Raw genomic sequence first — 22,962 nt, forward strand, 5'->3', positions numbered from 1 at the left:
GCAGGAAACTGCTGGAGAGAGTCCAGCACAGGGCCACCAAGATGATCAGGGGACTGGAACATCTTTCTTATGAGGAAAGGCTGCGGGAACTGGGGCTGTTTAGTCTGGAGAAGAGACTTAAGGGGGAACTTCATCAACACTTCTAAGTACCTAAAGGGCGGATGTCAGGAGCATGGGCTTAGTGACAGGACAGGGGGTAAACAGGCACAAGCTGGAACACAAGAAGTTCCACTTGAACATGGGGAGAAACTTCTTCCCTGTTGAGGTGAGGGAGCACTGGCACAGGCTGCCCAGATGAGCTGTGGAGTCTCCTTCTCTGGAGGCTTTCAAAACCCACCTGGACAAGTTCCTGTGTGACCTACTGTAGGTGGTCCTGCACTGGCAGGGGGGTTGGACTGGATGATCTTTCGAGGTCCCCTCCAGCCCTTGACATTCTATGATGTGACTGAAGTAAAGCTGCTTTAGCAGGGGGTGATGATGGTCTTTAGAGGGAGACCCATGCAATCCTCACCATCCTGTGATTCTACACAGTGAAATATGCTGCAATCTGCATGGCACCTGCTGTCTGTATGTGTGTCCTGTGCTCCCCAAACAGCAACATCTATAAGGGAGAAAGCTCCAAACCCAAAAACCTCATCTGTGAATGTAAAGGCTGCAAGTGACAGAGATGAGCTCCCTCTTTGAATGGCAAATGTGGCACTCTGCTCCCAAGCCCCAGCTCTGAGGCTGCCCGGGGGCTGTGCATGGCCTGGCTGTGGTCAGTGTGCTCACCAAGACACCAGAGGAACAGAAGAACCAGATCCAAACAACGCGGGTTCAGATGGGCATCAGCTAGGTGCTGCCTCTTCTTTCACATGAGTAAAGCCATTCTGAAAAGTAAGTGTCCTGTGTTTTTCTGAACTCTTTTACTGGTGGTAAATGCCCACAAATCCCAATCACACACGTGTTTCTCATGGCCAGGAACAAGTGCTTGGGTACTGACATGATTCTGCTGTGCCAGGACTGACACGCAGATCACAGTTGCATTCCCTGAGGTTTCACAGTGCTGCAGTAGCTTCTCCAGTGGAAAAGTACAGAGCAAGTAGGATTAAAAGAGATTGTAGTTCCATCAGTTTCCTTTTAAGTAAATGTATTTATGGATTCTTGAAGTACCAGTTTGTTGGTTCAAAGTAAGAATTTTTACATAAAAAGGTTCAAAGCAAATGGTGATAAAAAAGATATAGATGTCACATGAGAGAAAATCACCTGCTGAAAAAGCATTGAGCTCAGTTCTGTGCTGCTCCCCTCCTGCTCCTTGTTTTCAATAATGCTCTGTGAATTTGTCCCAGCTGTATAACTTTCAGAAGCAAAGCCAGATACCTTGGAGAGGGTTAAACAAAAACCGCTGTCCTGCACCATGACACCAGAAAATCACCCAGCAGCTTGAATCCTCGAGCTTCACTGTCATAAGCTTGTGTAATTACCCAGAAAACCACACTGCAGCTGACCAAAGAAAGGCAGGGGAACCTCAGCACCCCCTATGTGATCACAGTGGCACACCTGCACGTTTTGCAGACAACTTATAGAATCACTGAGTGCCAGGGGTTGGAAGGGACCTCTAGAGATCATCCAGGAGATACTATGTCAGTGCTGAGGGAGCCCTGGCACAGGCTGCCCAGGGAGGGTGTGGAGGCTCCTTCTCTGGAGGTTTCAAAACCCACCTGGACACGTTCCTGTGTGACCTGATCTAGGTGGACCTGCTTGAGCAGGGGGGTTGGACTGGATGATCTCTAAAGGTCTCTTCCAACCCCTACCAGTCTGTGATACTATGAAATGTTGGTTTAAGTCTTTGGGAACAGCTTGATTCTAAATTACTGTTTAAACCCTGGGTGTTTCAGGCTTATCATTTCTATAACTTAATGCCAGGCAGCAGCCCCAACAGCCAAGGTAAGTGAAATAAATCAGCTGCTCCTGGAATCAACAGACACAGTAAAATCTACATCTTAATTAAGGTATCTGCAGGGATTTTTATAGATACATTCACTTTACATCCTTAGGTTTCTTGTTTTTCCCTTAGGTTTCATCTGCTGCTCTTGTTAAGTCTACTTTGACCACACGAGTAGTAGGAGATGATCCTCCTCGGAGGCCTTCCAGGAAAACCTGTGGTCTGGGCACATTGCTGGAGTTGTCACGCTTAGTCTGGGTGCAAACATCCTTTGGCAAGTACACTTGGGTGGAGTTCTCTCTTCTCATGTGGCTGAGATCAGTCTGCGTGGAGTGAGTTAGCTTGCGGCGCAAATTGGCCTGAAGACACAAAAACAATCAGGTTAGGCAAAATCTGGTTGGACCGTTTCAGTGCTAGAGCCTAAACTTGGGTGTGGTTGTGTGCTTCACATCTGCAGGCTTCACAGACCTGGGATGTGGCCCCACTGTTCCCTGCTGTCAGCACAGGGCTGCACCCATGCCTGGGTAACTCCTGACCCCATTGGCTGAGTGAGCAGCCTCACAAGCTTCAGTCAGCTCTTCAGTGTTCTCCTGTGGTCATTTGTTATGTGCCAAAGCCTTTCTGTTGTTAGGTTGAAATGTTCCTTTAGTGGCAGGTTTGAGGACCCAGAGTACTGTGGATAACTCAAGTACAGGATGGAGGCTTTGGCTGCTTTCTACCAAGTGAGAGGAGTCATAAAGTATGAGATCAAAGGGAAAAACTGCTTTCTTTCAAGCTATTGCTCATTAACCCCTTGGCAAGGGACAGAGGTTAAGGAAATGCAAAGCTCTGTTTAATCACAGTTTAGTTTGCTGTAGATAGATACAACAACAAAATCATTTCTCACAAAGGGTTAGTATTACAAAGTCAGCACTTGAAACAACAAAGTGTTCCTTATCCCACTGAGCCTTCTATGTCAGCAGTGATGTAAACCACTGTAAATCAATAGGCCACGATGTCATCCACACACAGTCTCCTGTGGTGGCATCCAGACCCCTGCACCTAAGTGAGAAAGTCCCTGGAGTCCAGTCCAGCCAGCAGAGACTGGAGTCAGCAGAAGCTGGGAGTGATTAAACTGGCCACATTCAGTGTTTGTACAGGATGAGTTAAAATGTTCCCCAGGCTTCACTAGCTCTGTGTCCCTCTCCTGGAATGGAACGTGAAGCACTTAGATGTAGACACATTTTGGTAACTTCGTCTGAAACTGAATCTCATAGAATCCTTTCAGCTGGAAGAGACTTTTAAGATCATGGAGTGCAGCCTAATCTCCCAGATGGACAGCTGAGGCTAAAACACCCTGAGTGCTTTAAAAGTACTTTCTCTTAAGTATTTCAGACTAACAAGCTACAAATTTGGTTGTGAATGGACTTGGTGCTCAGCTATTGGAAAACATTCCACTTTGCTTATGCTAAAGGTAAATCACTGACCACATCTTATATTTATTTATGTACTTTTGTCCATTACAGAAGCAAAGGAGGATTTCAACCAAGTTTCTTGTAAACCTAATGGGCTGCTTTAGTGCAGGGCCATAAAGGTGATGGGGTGGAGCATCTCCCTTCTGATGAAAGGCTGAGGGTGCTGGGGCTCTTCAGCTTGGAGGAGACTGAGGGGTGACTTAATTCATGCTTACAAATACATAAAGGGTGTGTGTCAGGAGGATGGAGACAGGAGGATGTTCTCAGTGATGGCCAATGATAGGACAAGGGGCAACGGGTACAAGCTGGAACAGAAGAGGTTCCAAAGAAACATAAGGAAAAACTTCTCCCCGGTTCAGGTGAGGGAGCACTGGAACAGGCTGCCCAGATGGGTTGTGGAGTCTCCTTCTCTGGAGACATTCAAACCCACCTGGATGAGTTCCTGTGTGACCTACTCTAGGTGGTCCTGCTCTGGCAGGCGGTTGGACTGGATGATCTTTAGAGGTCCCTTCCAGCCGCTAGGATTTGTGGTTCTGAGATAAGTTAGCTCAAAGACAGCTTCTGCAGGGTCAAACACATCCAAATGCACTCCTAGCCATTCTGGCTGCCAGTTACTACATTTTTCCTCTTCTTACTTGATGGTGATGAATATTAACATAAATTGCTCCACATCCAATAAAGCTTTGCCTGGCCCAAACTTTTCTGCACCCTTTTTTCCTTTTGTTTTAGACGTATACAGTAGTATCTTCATCCTGTTACGTTTCTCTAAGTGTAGAGAAAAAACTTTAAACTTCAACTGCTAAACTTCAGCAAACTCAGAGAAGGCAACTGAACAGTTTGGAATGAATAGACTTAGTAGTGGAAGCAATGCCTCAAATTAGGGGAAAATATGGAAAAAGTGGGAACAAAAAGGAAATGCAGAAATGAGGAACCTGGAAAAAATTAGCAAGGCAGTGTAGCAAAGAGTATGTCTTTGAATAAGGTTAGATATATGCTGGAAGGGACAAAAGTTTACAACAACTTATTCTGAACTTTATTATCCGACAATGAAACTCTAGCAGTAACAATACAAACCAATCTGATAGCTTTTCTTCTCAGTTCCCATTCATTCCATTCATAAGATGCCACAAGAGTTGGAGGCAAGATGTGAGTATCAGTTTGAGTGCTACTGTCGCATTTAGTGAGCGATTCCATGAAACGTTTGTCTGCGTTTCTGGCCTGAGTGAAAAACAAAACAGCAAAACCAAGCAAAGCATTAGTGAGAAGAACACAGACATCTAAGTAAAATAGCATATGGAAATGCAACATTTGTCCTGGTTTAGCAAGGAGCAGCTTTTGCTTGGTAACAGGGGGAGCAGGTTGCAGTGAAGACCCGTCAAAGCGTGTTTGGACTCTCCCCTGGCTCCTGGGTTCACACCCACCTCCGGCCCGGCTGGGCCAATCTGGCGCCTCTGCCATCACTATTTAGGGACAGGAATTTGAAGTGCTGGCAGGAGGTGTGAGAGTGATACAAGATGGAGGTGACCACACGGACCCCACAGTCAGAGAAGGAGGAAGGAAGGAGAAGCACCAGACCAGAGACCCCTCTGCAAGCCGTGGCGAGAATGCAGCTGTACCCCTGCAAGCCATGCAGGGCTATGGCAGGACTGAGAGCCACCAGCAGCTCCGTGTGAGTGAGCCCGGACGGGCGAGGGACTGTGTGGGGAGACGGCCATGGCCCAGGCCGTGCTGGAGCCTGCGGGCCCAGAGCAGCCCCACACGAGAGGCAGAGAGGAGCTGCAGCCTTTGGGATCAATGCGCGTGGGAGCAGCCCGGGCAGGGCTGTGTGTGTGTGAGGGACCCCATGGACTTGCAGGGAGGGCTGGTGCTGAGCCCACCTGTCCTGAGGAGGGACAAATGGCAGAAGCCATCAGGAACAGACTGACTGAAACCCCCACTCTCTGCCCCCCCTGAGCTGTTCAGGGGGAAGGGAGGTAAAAACACTGGGATCAGGGCTCTGAGCCCTGGAAGAAGGGAGGAGGAGGGAGAAGGTGGTCTTAAAGGGCTGGTCAGACTCTTCGTTGCACCACTCTGTGTTGTTTTATTTTGGTTATGTTTTGGGTTTTGGGATTATGCTTTAGTTGGTATTGCATTAAATTATTCTCTGTTTCCTTCCCTAAGCCCAGTAGCCTGGGCTGTTTTGTCATGAACCTTAAGGGCAATTAAGCTCTCCCTGCCCTTTGGCAATCCTCAGCCTCTTCTGTACTTGAGGCTAATCCTGGTCTGTTGTTCCCTGATGGGCCTAAACCAGGACAACATTTCAAAGGCAAACAGAAATCTGCAAGCCACAAGTGGATAACGATTTACATTCAACAATATTCTACCCCTTCCCCTCACCAACACTGCTAAAAAGAAGAAACCAATTAGTGTTTCATTGATCTAATTTCTGACAGAAAATGCTTTAGGCAGAGGCCTCAGATGAATTTCAGCCTCATTGGATCACTGGATTTTGGTAAAAAGGGGTCCTGTCACCACCAGTATTTTATGATACAGGCACCTAAGGTTGTCTTTATGCATAGACTAAAAACCACAGTTCATAGTTAGGACAAGTGCCAACATCTCTGCCAGAGCAGGGATATAAACTCTATCTTTCTCACCAAGCGTCAGTGCAAGACTACATTCATTTGATTGCCAGGGACTTCAAATTCACACTGAATCATAGAGAATGGCTATGAATCCACACACTGGATTTCATACAGGTGCACTGTGGCATTCATTATTAATGAATCTCCTTTCATTTTTATAATACATTCCATAATTCCTCTCCCCAGATGTCACCAAAGCCTCATCCAGTGCACACTGATGAACTGCTGGGCCACAGCTGCAGTTAAGATGATACCTGGCTCATCTTCTATTGCATTTATTTACTGTCCCTTTAAGCTACTTTTGCAAAAATGAGGATAATAAGGGAAGGTATTTCATATCAACACCCTGAAGACCTGGAAAAGGTAGACCTTCAGACATTCTGTATGATAGGTAGGTGATTATACTTCACAGAATCACAGAATGGGAGTTGGAAGGGAGATCATCTGGTCCAATCTCCCTGCAGTAGCAGGTCCACCTAGATCAGGTCGCACAGCAACGTGTCCAGGTGGGTTTTGAAGACCTCCAGAGAAGAAGCCTCCACACCCTCCCTGCCTGTGCCAGGGCTCCCTCACCTTGAAAGGGACAGAGTTCTTCCTTATGTTTAAATGGCGCTTTTTGTGTTCCAGCTTCATCCCATTACCCTTTGTCCTGTCACTGGATACAACAGAAAAAAAGTGCTGCCCCAACCTCCTGACATCCACCATTTAGATATTTGTAAATATTAATGAGGTCCCCCCTCAGTCTCCTTTTCTCCAGACTATACTCATTTCCTAAAGCTGAATATCCCCTGATCACCTATATGTTCTAGAAAGCACTTGAGAGCTGTTGAGCAAGAGGCATGGCCAGCGTGTACCTGTGCACACGGAACAAGGTTGTCAAACTGATGCCGAAGCTCCAGCAGCTGAATTAGCTCTGGGTGTTCTTTTGCTTTTTCTGCATTTAGTTGGATGAACTTATCTGGGTCCTGAGCAAACATGTATGCAGCTTCTTTGGAACTGAACACATAACATTTCTCCCTGTGCTTCAAAATTCCAATAGCAGGATTTCCTTAAAAAAAAAGAGACCATATTATGAACAGTTTAATATCTGATACGAGATGCTTATAATCAAGGTTCTGTAGCTGCCTCAAATCAGTTTCACCCTTTTTTTTCCTGAAAGCAGCATAAATCCCTGAAAGTAAGCTTTTTAAAATCAGAAAAGTCTATTTCATTAGGCCACTGCAACTGCTTGTGATCAGTCCCCACCAGTGTGCCTTAGTGTGTGTCTGTCTGAAAAGCCATCTGAAAAACACCTCCAGCAAAGGCAGAAGAAAACAGTTCATACCCACAGATGTTTTCCCTAGAAACTGCGGCAAATGTTTGATCAAAGATCAGCAGTTCACTTATACTGGCAGGCATAACACTGAAATCAACTGAAGAAGCAGATGAAGCAGTGAGAAGCTGGACAGCACATCAACAGAGAAAATGAGATGTCAATAAAGGCCAAGTAACTTCTACAGAGAAACACATCTTGAGCTGAAGGACAGTAGCAAGCTGTCATTACCCAGGAAAGACCTAGAATCATCATGGATAGTGCCTTGAAAATACTAAATGGCACTAAGTGGCAATCAAAAAGGCAAAAAAGAAGGTCAGGAATTAGTAGGATGCAAACAGAGGGGGAGAAGAAAACCAACAACCTCTATGCTACATTTGTAATACTGTGTTTTATTACAACACAACAGAATAAGGAAGGTGAAGGGAGCTGGGAGTGATCAGAGGCTTGGAGCACCTCTCACAGAAGGAGAGGTTAAAGAAAGAGGCCTCTTTGGCATTAAAAAGAAGCAACTGAAAAGAAACAAAATGATACAGGGTTATAAACCCATGATTTGTGTGCAGTATCAAGTGAGGGCCTAGTAGCATCTCAAGAAAGTGACACCTTTTCATAGTACACATTTTCATAGTTGTGGGACTCTTAAAAAGAAGAATAACCCATGGCAAACTCTAAATGGATTCAAAAAGCAATTATGTAAGTTAAAACCTCTATTAAGGATTATTCAAGAAAAGGTTACAGACTCAACATTTAGCTCAGAAAATCCCATAACCACCAACTACTAGAACAGGGAAGGATATAATTGAGGGAGGATCATTCCTACTTGATTTCTCATAATCAGAGAATCATAGAACCATAGAATGGCAGGGGTTGGAAGGGACCTTTAGAGAACATCTAGTCCAACCCCCCTGCAGAAGCGGGGTCATCTAGATCAGGTCACACAGGAACGTGTCCAGGCGGGTCTTGAAGACCTCCAAGGAAGGAGCCTCCACACCCTCCCTGGGCAGCCTGTGCCAGGGTTCCCTCACCTCAACAATGACATAATTTTTCCTTATGTTTCAATGGAACTTTTTGTGTTCCAGCTTCATCCCATTACCCCTTGTCCTATTGCTAGATACAATTGAAAAAAAGTGCTGTCCCAACCTCCTGACATCCACCATTTAGATATTTGTAACTATTAATAAGATCCTTCCTCAATCTCCTCTTCTCCAGACTAATCTTCTAGTTAATTGTTTAGCTAAAATATGTGCTTTGCTTTCTTAGTTCAACTTAATATAATGTGAAATTCTGGCAACACTGAAAGCTTCTGTGTTTTCCTACAACAGACTTTCAATTTCTTAAATGGAGGAATGACCACAAATCTTCCCCCATGCACTGCAGGATATATGATTTGAATTTCTTCTTCTTTTCTATTTATGTACAGAATTTCTTGAGTATCACTGAAAGACAGTATGGGAGTCTATTTAAGTCTACAAACTTATGCTTTATTGCACTTTGTCCTTGAATGAAGGAATTAAGTTTTCAATACCATATCTGATAATAACAAGTTAACTTAACAAGTTAAGTTAATCTTCTAGCTAAACAAGGGTGGACATTCTGTGATCTATTTTCAGCCTTAACTGAGATGAGAGCGGAGCTCACAACTGAAATGAGTAAAGAATCCACTCAGAAACACTAAAACATGACTGTCCACATCCAGAAATCAGGTACAAGGCTACAGAGACCTTCAGTCCAACCCAGGCCAGCTGTTCTCATTTGTAATATTAAATAAGTGTGAGGTATTTACACTGTTGGTAAAATACCAGCTTTTTAACACTGCCAAGTAATGGCAATATTTTCTTCCCAGCCTCATGTAAGTTTAAAACAAACACATCTGTCTGGAAAGGTTTTATAAATGATAGGGAGGCAGAAAAAGTGAACTGAGTGGGATAGCTGAAACAAGGCTTGCTTTCAAGACAAATGATCTTAGAAGAGACAAGAATCCTATGATTACTTGACTTAATCCAGTGCACTTTTGCATTCTTTTCAGAGGTTTTTAGTACTTTACAATGACTGCTTTAAAATCTGCATGATGTAGGCATGAGTGGGTGTGTTTGCAATACATGGATACACAAAACAGGAGACACCCTTTTCCTACGGCTGTATTCAACCACATCAACAACAGCAAACAAACCTGCGTTCAGCTGCAGTGTAGGTTACACAGATACACCTATAGCAGGAGAATCACACAATGGGAGGGGTTGGAATGGACCTTTAGAGATCATCCAGTCCAATCCCCTGCTAAAGCAGGTCCACCTAGATCAGGTCACAGAGGAACATGTCCAGGTGGGTCTTGAAGACCTCCAGAGAAGGAGCCTCCACACTCTCCCTGGGCTTGTTTCTGCCTGCTCGTGCCTACTTTCTCTCGAAGCCCTCCTGCTTTCTACTTTGGGCACTTTATTTGTGAATTTTTAAAAGAAAAATACTTTAACAAAGGAAATAAGTTACCTGGGTTGAAAATGACAAACTTGCACATACAGTACTGGAGCTTTGACATAACAGGATGCATTCAGAGCGTGCCTTTCTATTTTCCCTAATACTTGTGTACATACAAAGTATGGAAAAGACCTAACTACAAAACATACCTGGGAGGGTGAGGCCTTTCACACCAATTGCATGGGCACAGAAACCACGGTACTGGATTAGTAACTGATCAAAATTATCAGTAGTCTCTGGAAAAAGCCATTCTTGGTTCTCGAAATCAGAAATGTTCACTCTGGTTCCTAAGAAAAGGTTTAACAAAGGAAGGATTTCAGCAACAAAACATCAGATGTTTAAAATATTGTAATGTGGCAGGATGAGCGGCTTACTCTGGTCTCCACAGGATGTCCTGCAGTGCCAAGATTCCCAGAGCCAAACTTTAGCTCTGCCTTAAGAGAGATCCTAGCAGGAAACTCCTTTAGCAGCATTAATTTTCTTTGAAAACAGGGGACCACAACAGGAAGGTAATAGCTTCCTCTTCTGTTTAGTTTTCACCCACTCAAGCATTACAAATCCCCTGGAGTATAACTTAGTTGCTAGAGTTACCACGTTACAAACAAATCCTTTGGGCAACAAAAGCCCTGTTAAATTAGACTTCTTAATTGTCCCCTCCATTTCAGAAGTTCTGAAAGGTGTAAAAAGACATCAACAAATTTAAGACTTCTTCTTCTGTGATCATTCAGCCATTTTTAAGGAGAGATATCCAAAGAGAAATCCAAACCACAGTACATGAAAAATAAATCCACAGGCTGCAGGTCTCATTTTTATTTACCATGCAGATTCTGATTGTTAAAAAGAAATCCCTGTGTGGCACCTTCTGTAAAGACAACTCAAACCACACAATCTTGGAAAATGAAAAAGGAAGAACTTTCAGTACCTGTGGTTTCTCTTCTCCTTTCCTCATCACTTTTCACAAGCATTCCTTCCAGAAGAGACGCGAGCACTTCCTCGGGAAAACACTGTGACTGGATTTCTGAGAACTGTTGGAGATTGTTAATCATGTTTGTGAGGAAGCTTAGCAGGACTATCTCATCCTGAAATCTGGTCCAGAGGTTAGCAAGTGCAACAAAGAGAGGCTAGAAAAAAAAAAAAAATGATCTGAAATCCAGATTTGGTTTATTTCTGCAGCCTAAACCAAGTGCTGTGCACAACAATCTCTGCTATGAACAAAGTGAGATGGATCTGCAAGGCCTTCAGCATCCAGAAATTCCCAGGGAGCTCCTGGGCACTGTAAGAGGAGAACGAATCACAGAATCCTAAAGGTTGGAAGGGACCTCGAAAGCTCATCCAGTCCAACCCCTCTGCCAGAGCAGGACCACCTAGAGCAGGTCACACAGGAGTTTGTCCAGGTGGGTTTGAGTGTCTCCAGAGGAGGCTCCACAACCCATCTGGGCAGCCCCTTCCAGTGCTCCCTCACCTCAACAGTGTCCTGTTACATCTAAACACACAGAGCATTTAGGGGCAGAGACTCAGCAAATCTGAAGTGGATGCAAACAACATTGTGTTTTATGCACCTTAACAACATTCTTACAACAACAGCCAACAATCCATCTGCATCACTAGCACTGTGGAAATGTTGCAGTTACAAAAATGGAAGAAACCAAAGGAAAAGCAGTGATGTGGTTTAAACCCAACCAGCAACTAAACGCCAGGTAGCTGCCCACTCCCTTCCCCCAGTGCAGTGTGGAGGAGAATCAGGAAAAGTAAAATTTGTGGGTTGAGATAAGAAAGGTTTACTAACTAAAATGAAATAAAGTATATTAATAACAACAATAATCAACTATAATAATGAGAATGAAAAGGAAAATAACAATAAAGATAAAGTTTAAAAAGGTAAAAAGATCTCCCAAAACAACAAGTGATGCTTAATGCCATTGGCTCAGGGCTCACTGATTGATGCCCAAACAGGATCTGATTCTCCACACCAATTCCTCCTCAGTTTATATACCTGATGCTCTATGGTATGGAATAGCCCTTGGGCTAGTTGGGGTCAGCTGTCCCGGCCATGCCCTCTCCCAGCTTCTTGTGCCCCCGAGCCCACCGTCTGTCAGGGCAGGGTGAGAAACAGACAAGGCCTTGATGCTGCACAAGCACTGCTCAGCAATAATCAAAACATCCCTGTGTGTTCAACACAGTTTCCAGCATAAACCCAAACTACAGCCCTGTACCAGCTACTAGGAAGAAAATTAAGTCTACCCCAGCTGAAACCAGGACAAGCAGCAAGATCAAAATTATTATTAATAGAAGAAACAAAGAATATTCATTAAATGTGTTATGTTTCCCAAAACAAATGTTTGCTACAAATTTAGGGCTTTTAAAAGGCACAATGCCCTGCTTCTCTACCCTCGTAGAAGATCCAGCTTCTCAGGAATTAGCTGAAGACAATAAGAACTATTTAAATGCTGTGTTAACAGAGAAAGCTTTACCCCCAAAAGACCTGAAATCCTCACACATTGCACATTCTATCTCCAGCAGAGAAGAAAAAACAGCTAACCAACTTGAAGAGAAGTAGACATCAGACAGCTGCTAGGGCAAAGGGTAACAAGTACAGCAGTCACAAAGATACAGAAGAGGAAAAAAAATGCTTTGAGCAGCTGAATGAGAGGGGCAAATGTTCTCCTTAATAAGAATATCTGGCTTAAAAAACCACAAGCACTCATAAATTGAAGTATCAGATCACATCTGAGCTGTACCTCAGTTGAAGTGCCGTTCCCATGAGTTTCCAGCTCAGATGCCCTTACCAGAAGTGTAAAATATACTCTGAGCAGAGAAGGGGTGTGTGTGTGATTTCCCTTCTTCCCTCCTCCACAGTAGAGTTTATTTTGCTTTTTAATTATTTGTTTAGAGGGATGAAATATGACTTATGTATGATCTGCATGCTAGTTCAACAGCTAACTACAGGGAGTTACAATGACAGACATATCACTCAAAATACCCATCTCTTCCATGAAAAGTAAATTAAATGAAGCTGGTCTCTGACATATTTCTCTCCCATTTCCTTTACACCATGTCATCGCAGGGTCATCAAGCACCTTCCTTCACAACACCTGCAGTTCACATCATTCATTCACTCTTCCCCTAGCACCGTCCTCCCGTGTCCTGTAGCTCCCAACTAAGGGTGAAACTGTACAAAGCATCCATCATGCAGAGGTACATGGCTGCTGGCCAGACAGCACACAGCCAGCAGGTAATTGTGGCATTTCCATTTTAGGCTTGATCTTAGAAGGCCTCTAATTGTGTCTCTCTAGCTGTTTGTTTTCCACAAAACTTGCAGGCAATGACATCCCTTGACTCTGACAAATTAGGCTGAAACTGGCCAACAGGTTCAGAAGCCATTGGGAAGGATAAAGAGGCTGAAACCCTCATTGCAGAAATTTGACTTCCTTAGAAAAATGATGTCAAGGAGTCATACTGTACTTACAGGCATTGTTATCTGAAAGGACTTTAAGATAACCACAGTCTGTTGTGCTGTTACCTGTTATTGTGTTCTTACTATTTCTGCAGTGAACAGGAGCCGTGTCACACAAACCAGAAAAACAACACTGTAAATCTGCAAATATTGACAAATGATTCAAGATACTTACAGTAAAATACCATTTAATTCTTTCTGCCCCTCTTTGTACCCTGTTTTCCTTTTACCTTGAGATCAAACATAGCATCACAGAATGGTAGGGGCTGGAAGGGATCTTTAGAGATCATCTAGTCCAAACCCTCTGCTAAAGCAGGTCCACCTAGATCAGGTCACACAGGAATGAGTCCAGGTGTGTTTTGAAAACCTCCAGAGAAAGAGCCTCCACACCCTCCCTGGGCAGCCTGTGCCAGGGCTCCCTCACCTCAACAAGAAAGAAGTTTTTCCTTATGTTAGAGTGGAACTTTTTGTGTTCCAGCTTCTGTCCGTTACCCCTTGTCCTGTCACTGGATACTACAGAAAAAAGCAATGCCCCAACCTCCTGACACCCACCTTTTAAATACTTATAAGTGTTAATGAGATTTCCTCCCACCCCCCCAAGTCTCCTCTTCTCCAAACTAAACAGGCCCAGTTCCCACAGCGTTTCCTCATATGGAAGATGTTCCAGGCCCCTGATCATCTTGATGGCCCTGCACTGGCCTCTCTCCAGCACTTCCCTGTCCCTCTTGAGCTGAGGAGCCCAGAACTGGACACAGGACTCCAAATGAGGCCTCACGAGGGCAGAGGAGGGAGGGAGAAGAACCTCCCTTGACCTGCTGGCCACACTGTTCTTGATGCATCCCAGGCTGCCATTGGCCTTCTTGGCCACGAGGGCACATTGCTGGCTCATGGTTAGTTTACTGTCAACCAGGTCTCTCTCTGCAGAGCTGCTCTCCAGCAGGTCAATCCCCAGACTGTCCTGGTGCATGGGGTTGTTCCTCTCCAGGTGCAGGACTCTGCACTTGCCCTTGTTGAACAAGTCTTAGATCATAGAATGACAGAATGGCAGGGGTTGGAAAGGACCTTTAGAGATCATGTAGTCCAACCCCCCTGCAGAAGCAGATTCACCTAGATCAGGTTGCATAGGAATGTGTCCAGGTGGGTCTTGAAGACCTCCAAGGAAGGAGACTCCACAACCCCTCTGGGCAGCCTGTGCCAGGGCTCCCTCACCTCAACAGTGAAATAGTTTTTTTCTTATATTTAAGTGGAACTTTTTGTGTTCCAGCTTCATCCCATTACCCCTTGTCCTGTTACTATCTACTATAGAAAAAAGGGATGTCCCAACCTCCTGACATCCACTCTTTAGATATTTATAAATGTTAGTAAGATCACCCCTCAGTCTCCTCTTCTCCAGACTAAACAGCCCCAGTTCCCACAGCCTTTCCTCTTATGAAAGATGCTTCAGTCCCCTGACCATCTTGGTGGCCCTGTGCTGGACTCTCTCCAGCAGTTCTCTGTCCCTCTAAAAAAGTCTCTGTCCCTTCAAAAGTCACAGACGTGGCTATAATAGAGAGAAAATAATGTTGCCTTTTTCTTAACGCAAACTATGCCACAATAAAGTGCTGAAATATTTCATAATGCTTCAGCATTTTTTTTATAATTAAGAAGAAAGAGAGTTTCAGTTCAAAATACTTACAAAAACTTCTCTGGTATCCACAGCAACCTTATCCTGCACTGTGCTTTTCAACTGCTCCATTGTTGATGCAAACTGCACATTTCCCTTTTCAACTTCTTGAGCACTTGTGATTGCATCAGACTGGAAAGAGAACTCCAGGTAAGAAGTATGACAGTCAAAAACATCAAGTGAGAAGTATTTTCTTGGCTTTCTTCACTTAACTATTTTCAGCTAACTGGTCTAAGGAATGAAATGCACCCTAAGTTTCTACAAAGTACTTTTTCCCTGAAGTGTTCAGGTATGAATTCAGTTGCTTCTCTCAAACATGTGCCAGTAATTTTTATAGATAAACCTTTACATTTTTATAATGAGACTGAAAAAACTTTAAGAGATAAATGTTTTTTCCAAGCTTTACAATATATGAGAAAATAATAAAACCCCTGAAGATAAATTAAAAGGTTTTCATAAACAAAACAAGATTCAACAACTTGCACTGAATTAATCTTCTGATGACTCCATATGTGCTGGGGGTGTCTGCTGACTAAAATGAAGGTGCTTTATGGATTGAACAAGGAGATTTTTCTCTCATGCCTTTTGAGGCAGTGAATAATAGGTAAAAAAAAGGAAATGAAAGGTCTTACTTTTGTAGTTCTCTATTAATGAGATTAAACCAAAAAAGGAAACCTCCAGAAATTAAATGTAAGCTCTGTCATACTGTAGCATACAATTCATATTGTGTTTCACCTGACAGTAGCCAAACCTAGCAAGTTAGGTGCAAAAGTTTGGTGTGGCAGGTGATGTAGGTTCTTCTATATTGAGATTAATATTACTTAATTTATTTCTGTCTCGTTCTTCTTACATTTCTGTCCCATACAAATGGGTAACTTGAATACATTCCATCTGCAATAAAATCCCAGAGGAGATCACATGATGGTATCTCACCAGAAGGATGCAGAGGAAGGCCTCATATTGTCTCACATTGAACAGTGCTTCTTTTAATTTGAAGGAACTAAGCTGGCTATATCTGTATTGGTCTTCCTGCATAGCTTCCAAGAGAGCTGTGTACTGGTGGGCTAGTGTATGGCAAGTACTGAGACCTTCATCGACAGCCTGTGTAGCTGACGGGATGGCTTCGCTCAGAATGGCTGGCACTGTTTATATAGAAGGATACAGAATAAATATGAGAGACACAGGCAAAGAATCATTAGCAAAAGATTACAGTGCAGTGTTTGAGCAGTGTGGACTTGCAATAAAGTTTCTGTAGTTTGTCCTTATATTCACACATTTCCAAGTGCTCACAGACTGGATTCAGCCACTGGATCTTACTAGTGAAATGGTTCCAAACAGCTGGAATTACAGGTGTGGAAATAGCACAGTCAAGTCAAGGACTGTGAGAAAACTTGCTTTGTGGTAGATGCAGTTCAGCTGATAGTACTGACTGTGGGTGTACTGAGAGACTTCAGGCAATATGTACCACTTCCAGTTCTTCCACTGTCTCCCATGGGAGGGACCCCAGTGTAGCAGTGGGAAGTGTGAGGAGGCCTCCCCCTGAGAAGCAGCAGCAGCAAAGTCCATCTGTAATGAACTGACCACAACCCCCATCCCCTGTGCTGCTGGGGGGAAGGAAGGAGAGTCCTGGGAAGAGGGAGGGATGGGGGGAAACGTTTTAAGATTTGGTTTTATTTCTCATCTCTCTGTTCTGATGGTTCATTAACAAATCAAACCATTTCTCCCCAAGTTGAGTCTGTTATGCACATGCCACTAATTGCTGAGTGATCTCCCTGTCTCTGACTCACAAACCTCTCATAACTCTCTCTCCTGTCCAGTTTAGGAGGGGGAGTGATACAATGACTTGGTGGGCACCTGGCACCCAGCCAGGGCTAAACCACCACACCTTCCAAGATTTTAGTTCAGTGCTTTTAAAGGCAAACATTACATATTTAATTCACTTAATGGCAAGGTATAGGGAGAAAGTTAAATTAGAAGTAAATTAGTATATAAAGCTAATACCTATAATCCTTCCCTCATGACCACACAGGGGCTCTTTTTTAGCTAAAAAGCAGCAGACTATAGGGAAACCTAAAGTTAAATACCAAATATGTACTTTTCCTTCAGGTTTACAGACCCTGAGTCAGAGTTCTTTATCTAGAGAGATTGAGATGTTATTGAAGCTGCTCCAGTGAAGAAGGCCAGGAAGATTTAATTGGGAATTCACAGAGCAAAAGAAGTTGTTTACTTACAGTCATCAATGCTGCTTCCTCCTGTCCTGCATTCCTTGTTGTACAACCGAATTCCTGTGACTAGCCTGGCAAGATTTTTCAGTTGTTGCTCTTTGTTCTTCTTACTGAGCGAGCTGAAAGTAACCATCTCTGTCTGGGGGAATACACTCTGCAGAGCAGCTAGAAGCATGGCAAATGGTGAGAAAACCCTCAGTATGAGGGAACAGAGGTCATTAAACAGGCAAAAATATCCTCTCTTAAACAACTGTAAAAAGTAGGAAAGCCATGGCCAGTTTAGACTCCAAGGCTGAGCAGGGACAGTTTAGAGCAGTGAGTATTCATCACAGTTTACCACAGCTGTGTCTACATATCAGCAAAGAGAAGGTGAAATTCTATTTTTCAATAAGAAAAGGCCAGTTTCAGAGTCAGAGTTTCCTGACCTGTTACCTCCCTGACAACTTCAATGTCTGTGGGGGATCCCAGGCCAGAGCTCAGCAGCATGTAGCTAACGATCTTTCGATACACAATCTCCATTTCTTCTTGAACACGAGGACGACTGTCTGTGATGTCTCTGAGCACAGGAGCCAGCTTTCCCTCCAGAACACGGTGCTGCTCGCTGAGTAATTCGGCTAGCAAAGGAGGATTGTAAGAAAGTGCTACCTGAATTATTTGGGATTTGGGTTATACAGGGGGTGCAACTCATTTCCACAGTCAGAGCACTGTCTCAGGTTTTCTGAAGCACGGATATAGAATCTCAGAATGGTAGGGTTGGAAGGGACCTTTAGAGATCATCTAGTCCAACCCCCTGCAGAAGCAGGGTCACCTAGATCAGGTCACACAGAAACATGTCCAGGCGGGTCTTGAAGACCTCCAAGGAAGGAGACTCCACAACCCCTCTGGGTGTGTGGAAGGGATGCTTGAGGTACCATGTTATAATAACATTAACATAATGAACATGATTAATATCAGTTAGTAGAGTCCAGAGAACCATCAAAGCCAAATTAAGCAGCAAGTCTGGCTCTCTGGACTCCTCTGACTGCAGTAGGACCTGACACACACATATTTCACCCACACCAGAAGTTAAAGGCCCAAATCTCCGTCTCAGAATGTGACTGGACTTACAGAGCTTCCTGAAACAAGAAGACTTCAGAGCATCTTTCTAATTTTCCTGGCTTTTTGTTTAAATCCATGCTAACAGGAAAACATTTCCATGACCTTCCCACACAGAAATGTGTCTTGTTTGTCTACTCTTCTTCTGAGTCTTCCACGTCCCGGACAGCCCGCACTGTCCTGTTGAGATCTGAAGTTACAGTTACAGCATCTGTAACTCATTTTTCATCCACATGCCCAGCATTAAGTTATCACTGATGAGACCACAACACTCATTAAAACCAGAACTGATTGTTCAAAATTGCTCATTGCAATTAGGGATATTGATGACACATCAAGCTCCCTTTCATATACATGAGTGCAGTTCTGGGGACTGGATACAGAGGTGCTGCACAAGTTTTTCTTGCTGAAGGCAGTGGCCACTGCACCTGAAAGCATAACTGAAAACAATCTGACATATCACATTCAGTAAATTTCTCAGGCAAGATGAAATGAGAGGATTCTCAAATCTAAAATGGACATTTCCCCCCCTATTATATCCATGCTGAAACAGCTTGCTCCTAGATAGTACATGTCTCCAGGGATTTTTATTTTGCTTTACTGTCAGCAGTGATTTAACAGGAATCATTATTAGACCTACAGAGAGAGAGATTTAATCCTAAACTCAGAATCAACTTCTATGAAAACATCCATTTATGTGGAAATTACCTCGGTTTGCATAGTTCATATCAAAGTAAACTTGCATCTTAATTGTGCTCAGGGATGGGTTTGTTGTGTCAAGCAGCCTGGTAACACAGAGCTAAGAAGAGAGGCAGAGAAGTGAGTCCTTTCTCATGCAGGTGAAACCTCTGAACTGACAGCAACTGTGCTACAAAGTTTCACAACAGCAGAACAGCCCCCTCCCTGTCGTTCTCCAAACATAAGATGGACACTATGAAGTATGAGACATTTATTAACATGAGGGAACACAAATCCAGTCGTTAGCCACAGAACCATGAGAATAAATACCAGGGATCAGTCTGTTCTCCCTAGTGACGAGCAATAGAGAAAGAGGAAATGGCCTCATGTTGCAGCAGGGGAGGTTCAGGCTGGATGTGGGGAGGAATTCCTTTGCTGCAAGGGTTGTCAGGCATTGGAAGGGGCTGCCCAGGGAGGTGCTGGAGTCACCATCCCTGAAGGGGTTTCAGAGACGAGTGGATGTTGCACTTAGGGAAATGGTCTAGTGGTTGATAGGGCTGGGTCAAAGGCTGTACTTGGTGAGCTTAAAGGTCTCTTCCAGCTGAAACAACTCTATGATTCTATGATATCAAAACAAAATTGTACTGTAGTTATAAAAACAACTAGGAAATAATGCTAGAGTCTTAGCCCAGTGCTGTCAACATCACGTCAGAATTACCTGGATAAGATTTTGCACATCTTTTTCTCTAAGGATTTGATCCAAGCTGAAGTCATTTCTTGGATCTAAAACAACAGCTTTCACCTAGAGATCACGAAAAGAAAGCTATCAATTTATATCTCAATGCAACTAAACTTTTATTCCTGACAAATCTCAGATACAGACAATATTTCCCTGTTGTTACTTTTTTCTGCTCAACCTTTGATAATGAAACAAAGTTACTTCATTTCACACGTGTTGCCAGTTTCAATCTCAGAGGTCAGTGAAAAAAAAAATCTACCTATGATGCAAACTTTGTAGAGAAATACTTAAATACAGCTCCTTTAAAAAACTCCTGTCCAAATATCTTCCTAAGTAAAATGTTACAAAAATCCATCATGGTTGTTTGTAGACTTCATGTTGCATCCATCAGTGTGTTTGCCATTTGGATAAAAACACTCCTAATGTTCTGCATACAGAGAAATATCTGCATGTTTGCAGCTGGTGTGCATGGTGGATGTCTTGCTAGAGGTAGGCAAAAGGTTTTTTACCCATGAATATTGTGGAATCTTGTGTCCAGTTCTGGGCCCCTCAGTTCAAGAAGGACAGGGAGCTGCTGGAAAGAGTTCAGTGCAGGGGCACAGAGACGGTCAAGGGACTGGAACACCTCCCTTATGAGGAAAAGCTGTGGGAACTGGAGCTGTTTAGTCTGGAGGAAACTGAGGGGGGATCTTACTAATATTTACAAGTATATTAATGATGTATGTCAGGAGATTGGGACAGCCACAAATATGACGGAGTGAAATGTCTCCCTTATGATGAGAGACTGAGGGAGCTGGGGCTCTTCATCTTGGAGGAGACTGAGGGTGACCTCGTTCATGTTCACAAATACATAAAGGGTGGGTGGCAGGAGGACGGAGCCAGGCTGTTCTCACTGATGGCCAGTGATAGGACAAGGGGCAACGGGTACAAGCTGGAACAGAAGAGGTTCCAAAGAAACACAAGAAAAACCTCCTTCCCTGTTCAGGTGAAGGAGCACTGGAAGGGGCTGCCCAGTTGGGTTGTGGAGTCTTTCTCTGGAGACATTCAAACCCACCTGGATGAGCTCCTATGTGACCTACTCTAGGTGGTCCTGCTCTGGCAGGTCCCTTCCAGCTCTTGAGATTCTGTGAATATTTTCAGGCTCAATTAATACTGCTTTTGACCTCAATGTATTTTTAAAAGACACAGTGTCAGCTTTAGTGGGGAAAAAAAGGCAGACTAACAGCACTGCTGTGAAGCATTTATGTGAGTCTATCAAGAGCTGACTTTGCTCTCATACTGTCAATAAAGAAAGAACCTAGATCCATCTTTCTGCAGACACGGATCTGCAGGTGCATCAGACAATATTCTGCAGCTGTGTCTCCTAAGAGGATGTACCAAAGTGTGTAATGTTTTTTTAGGATACTTCTAGTTGTTTACCAAGGGCAACACTGAGATTCAGTCAATTTAGTTTTTAGTTTCAGTGGGATCCAAGCCCACTCCTTGAAATATTCAGCCCATTTATACTACCTGGCCCCACCTAAACAAAGAAACAAACAAAAGAATACATCACAAGAGAGGGAAGAGGTAAACATCAAAGAATAAATATAGCTATTTAAATATTCCCATACATCATGCCTTTTTGTTCATTTGTGAAAGAGTGGGAAGAAATGTTATTAAAACTTGGGAACTCTTCTCTTTTTCACTTTAAAAAGAAAAGGAATGGTTTATCTGCCTGCAGAAGAAAAGCAAGGGAGAATTCTTACTCAAACAGTTCCCAGGACTCAGTACCTGTGGCCTTTTCAGGACCTTATATTCACATCAATAGAAATTGAGAGGAATGGAATACTTTTTCAGGCCTTTAGGACCCTCTACTGAATACCACTGAATGTCCCTTTAAAACTTCCCCATGAGGGCTATCAGAAACTGAGATGTTTCAAAGTTCAAGTCAGCCCTGAAAGCCTGGGCTGCTGCCGTCCCAGCTTGGGCAGCCTGTCATGGAACTGCCATTTGAAGAGTGATGACTTTTAAGACCAAAGGAGTGATCTATGTCCTTACCGCACATCATTCAGTCCAAGCAGTGTCAGTCAGAGGCTTTGCAGGAACTATCCACTGTGTGTAAAATTAAGCCCTTACCTCACTTACAAAGCCTTAAAAGTGGTTTGAACAGCCAAGCTTTGAAACTTCAGTTCTATATGCTACCAGTGCCTATTTATCTTAAATCTTATGGACAACAACAACATTTAAACGTGATTAGAAAAAAACCCCTGCAGTTGAATTATCAACCCCTCACCCTAAACAGCTTAACTCGTGCTCACCATGAACGCCACCAAGGTTTCAGATACAGGTTGTCCCCGGTCAGCGCACTCTTGTCCGATTTCACGAACGATTTTCTTGATGACTCTTTCGGTCCCGTCAGAAGACATTCTGGACAAACCCCCATCTTAACAGGATTAACATTTATTGAACGTTTCGGGTGCATCTTCCAACGATTCTCCTGGAGGGGTTGATGGTGCCCACCCTCCTCACTCTGCTCCGAAGGCTGCCCCACAGCCCCACAGTGCCGCCACGGGCCCTCACACCCTGTCCCGCCCTCACTTGCCTCCAGCCTCCCCAAGGCCCCTCAGCCGCGCCGCCTTCACCTGCCGCCCCACAGCCCCTCGGCCGTCCCGCCCTCACCCGCCTCCCGCCGCCCCACAGCCCCTCGGCCGTCCCGCCCTCACCCGCCTCCCGCCGCCCCACAGCCCCTCGGCCGTCCCGCCCTCACCCGCCTCCCGCCGCCCCACAGCCCCTCGGCCGTCCCGCCCTCACCCGCCTCCCTCTGCCCCACAGCCCCTCGGCCGTCCCGCCCTCACCCCCCTCCCTCTGCCCCTCGGCCGGCACGCCCTCACCCTCCTCCCTCCACCCCACAGCCCCTCGGCCGGCCCGCCCTCACCCGCCTCCCTCCGCCCCACAGCCCCTCGGCCGGCCCGCCCTCACCCGCCTCCCTCCGCCCCACAGCCCCTCGGCCGGCCCGCCCTCACCCACCGCCCCACAGCCCCTCGGCCGTCCCGCCCTCACCCGCCTCCCGCAGCCCCTCGGCCGGCCCGCCCTCACCCGCCGCCCCACAGCCCCTCGGCCGGCGGGAAGCGACGTGAGCGGCCTGCGGCAGGCACCAGCCGGCGGCCGTTGCCATGGGGACGCGGCCTGGCGTCGGCGCTGGCGGGGAGAGCGGCGCGGGTGCACCTATGGATGTGGATGTATGAGCGTGTATAGATGCAGAGCCGCCGACGCCAAACGGCCACTTACATGCAGCTCAGAGATGCACAGAGAGAAAAGCACTTTTCTATATAAAACATAGGTG

General features: G+C 44.8%; 1 protein-coding gene across 1 annotated transcript; it reads right to left on the reverse strand.

The window, feature by feature from the left end:
* Window positions 1–2,052: 2,052 nt before the first annotated feature.
* On the reverse strand, window positions 2,053–22,045 carry CFAP206 (cilia and flagella associated protein 206). The gene is made up of 12 exons (XM_061990587.1): window positions 21,938–22,045; window positions 19,620–19,703; window positions 18,932–19,022; window positions 17,554–17,742; window positions 17,135–17,293; window positions 15,837–16,045; window positions 14,916–15,035; window positions 10,709–10,907; window positions 9,936–10,073; window positions 6,857–7,050; window positions 4,453–4,596; window positions 2,053–2,283 (listed from the first exon to the last, which is right to left on the reverse strand). Exons 1-12 carry the CDS (start codon window positions 22,043–22,045, stop codon window positions 2,053–2,055), a joined length of 1,866 nt encoding a protein of 621 aa, XP_061846571.1.
* Between the last annotated feature and the right edge of the window lie 917 nt (window positions 22,046–22,962).

Source organism: Colius striatus, chromosome 2 (assembly GCF_028858725.1).
Source record: "Colius striatus isolate bColStr4 chromosome 2, bColStr4.1.hap1, whole genome shotgun sequence".
Lineage (NCBI taxonomy): Eukaryota > Metazoa > Chordata > Aves > Coliiformes > Coliidae > Colius > Colius striatus.

Coding starts and splice junctions, on each gene's coding strand:
- CFAP206 (XM_061990587.1), bottom strand. CDS start 22,045: ATGTCTTCTGACGGGACCGAAAGAGTCATCAAGAAAATCGTTCGTGAA. Junction 10,908..14,915: donor TGGATACCAGAGAAGTTTTT/GTAAGTATTTTG, acceptor TTTTTTTTCTAG/CCTCTCTTTGTTGCACTTGC. Junction 10,074..10,708: donor AAGGAGAAGAGAAACCACAG/GTACTGAAAGTT, acceptor ACCTTTTCTTAG/GAACCAGAGTGAACATTTCT.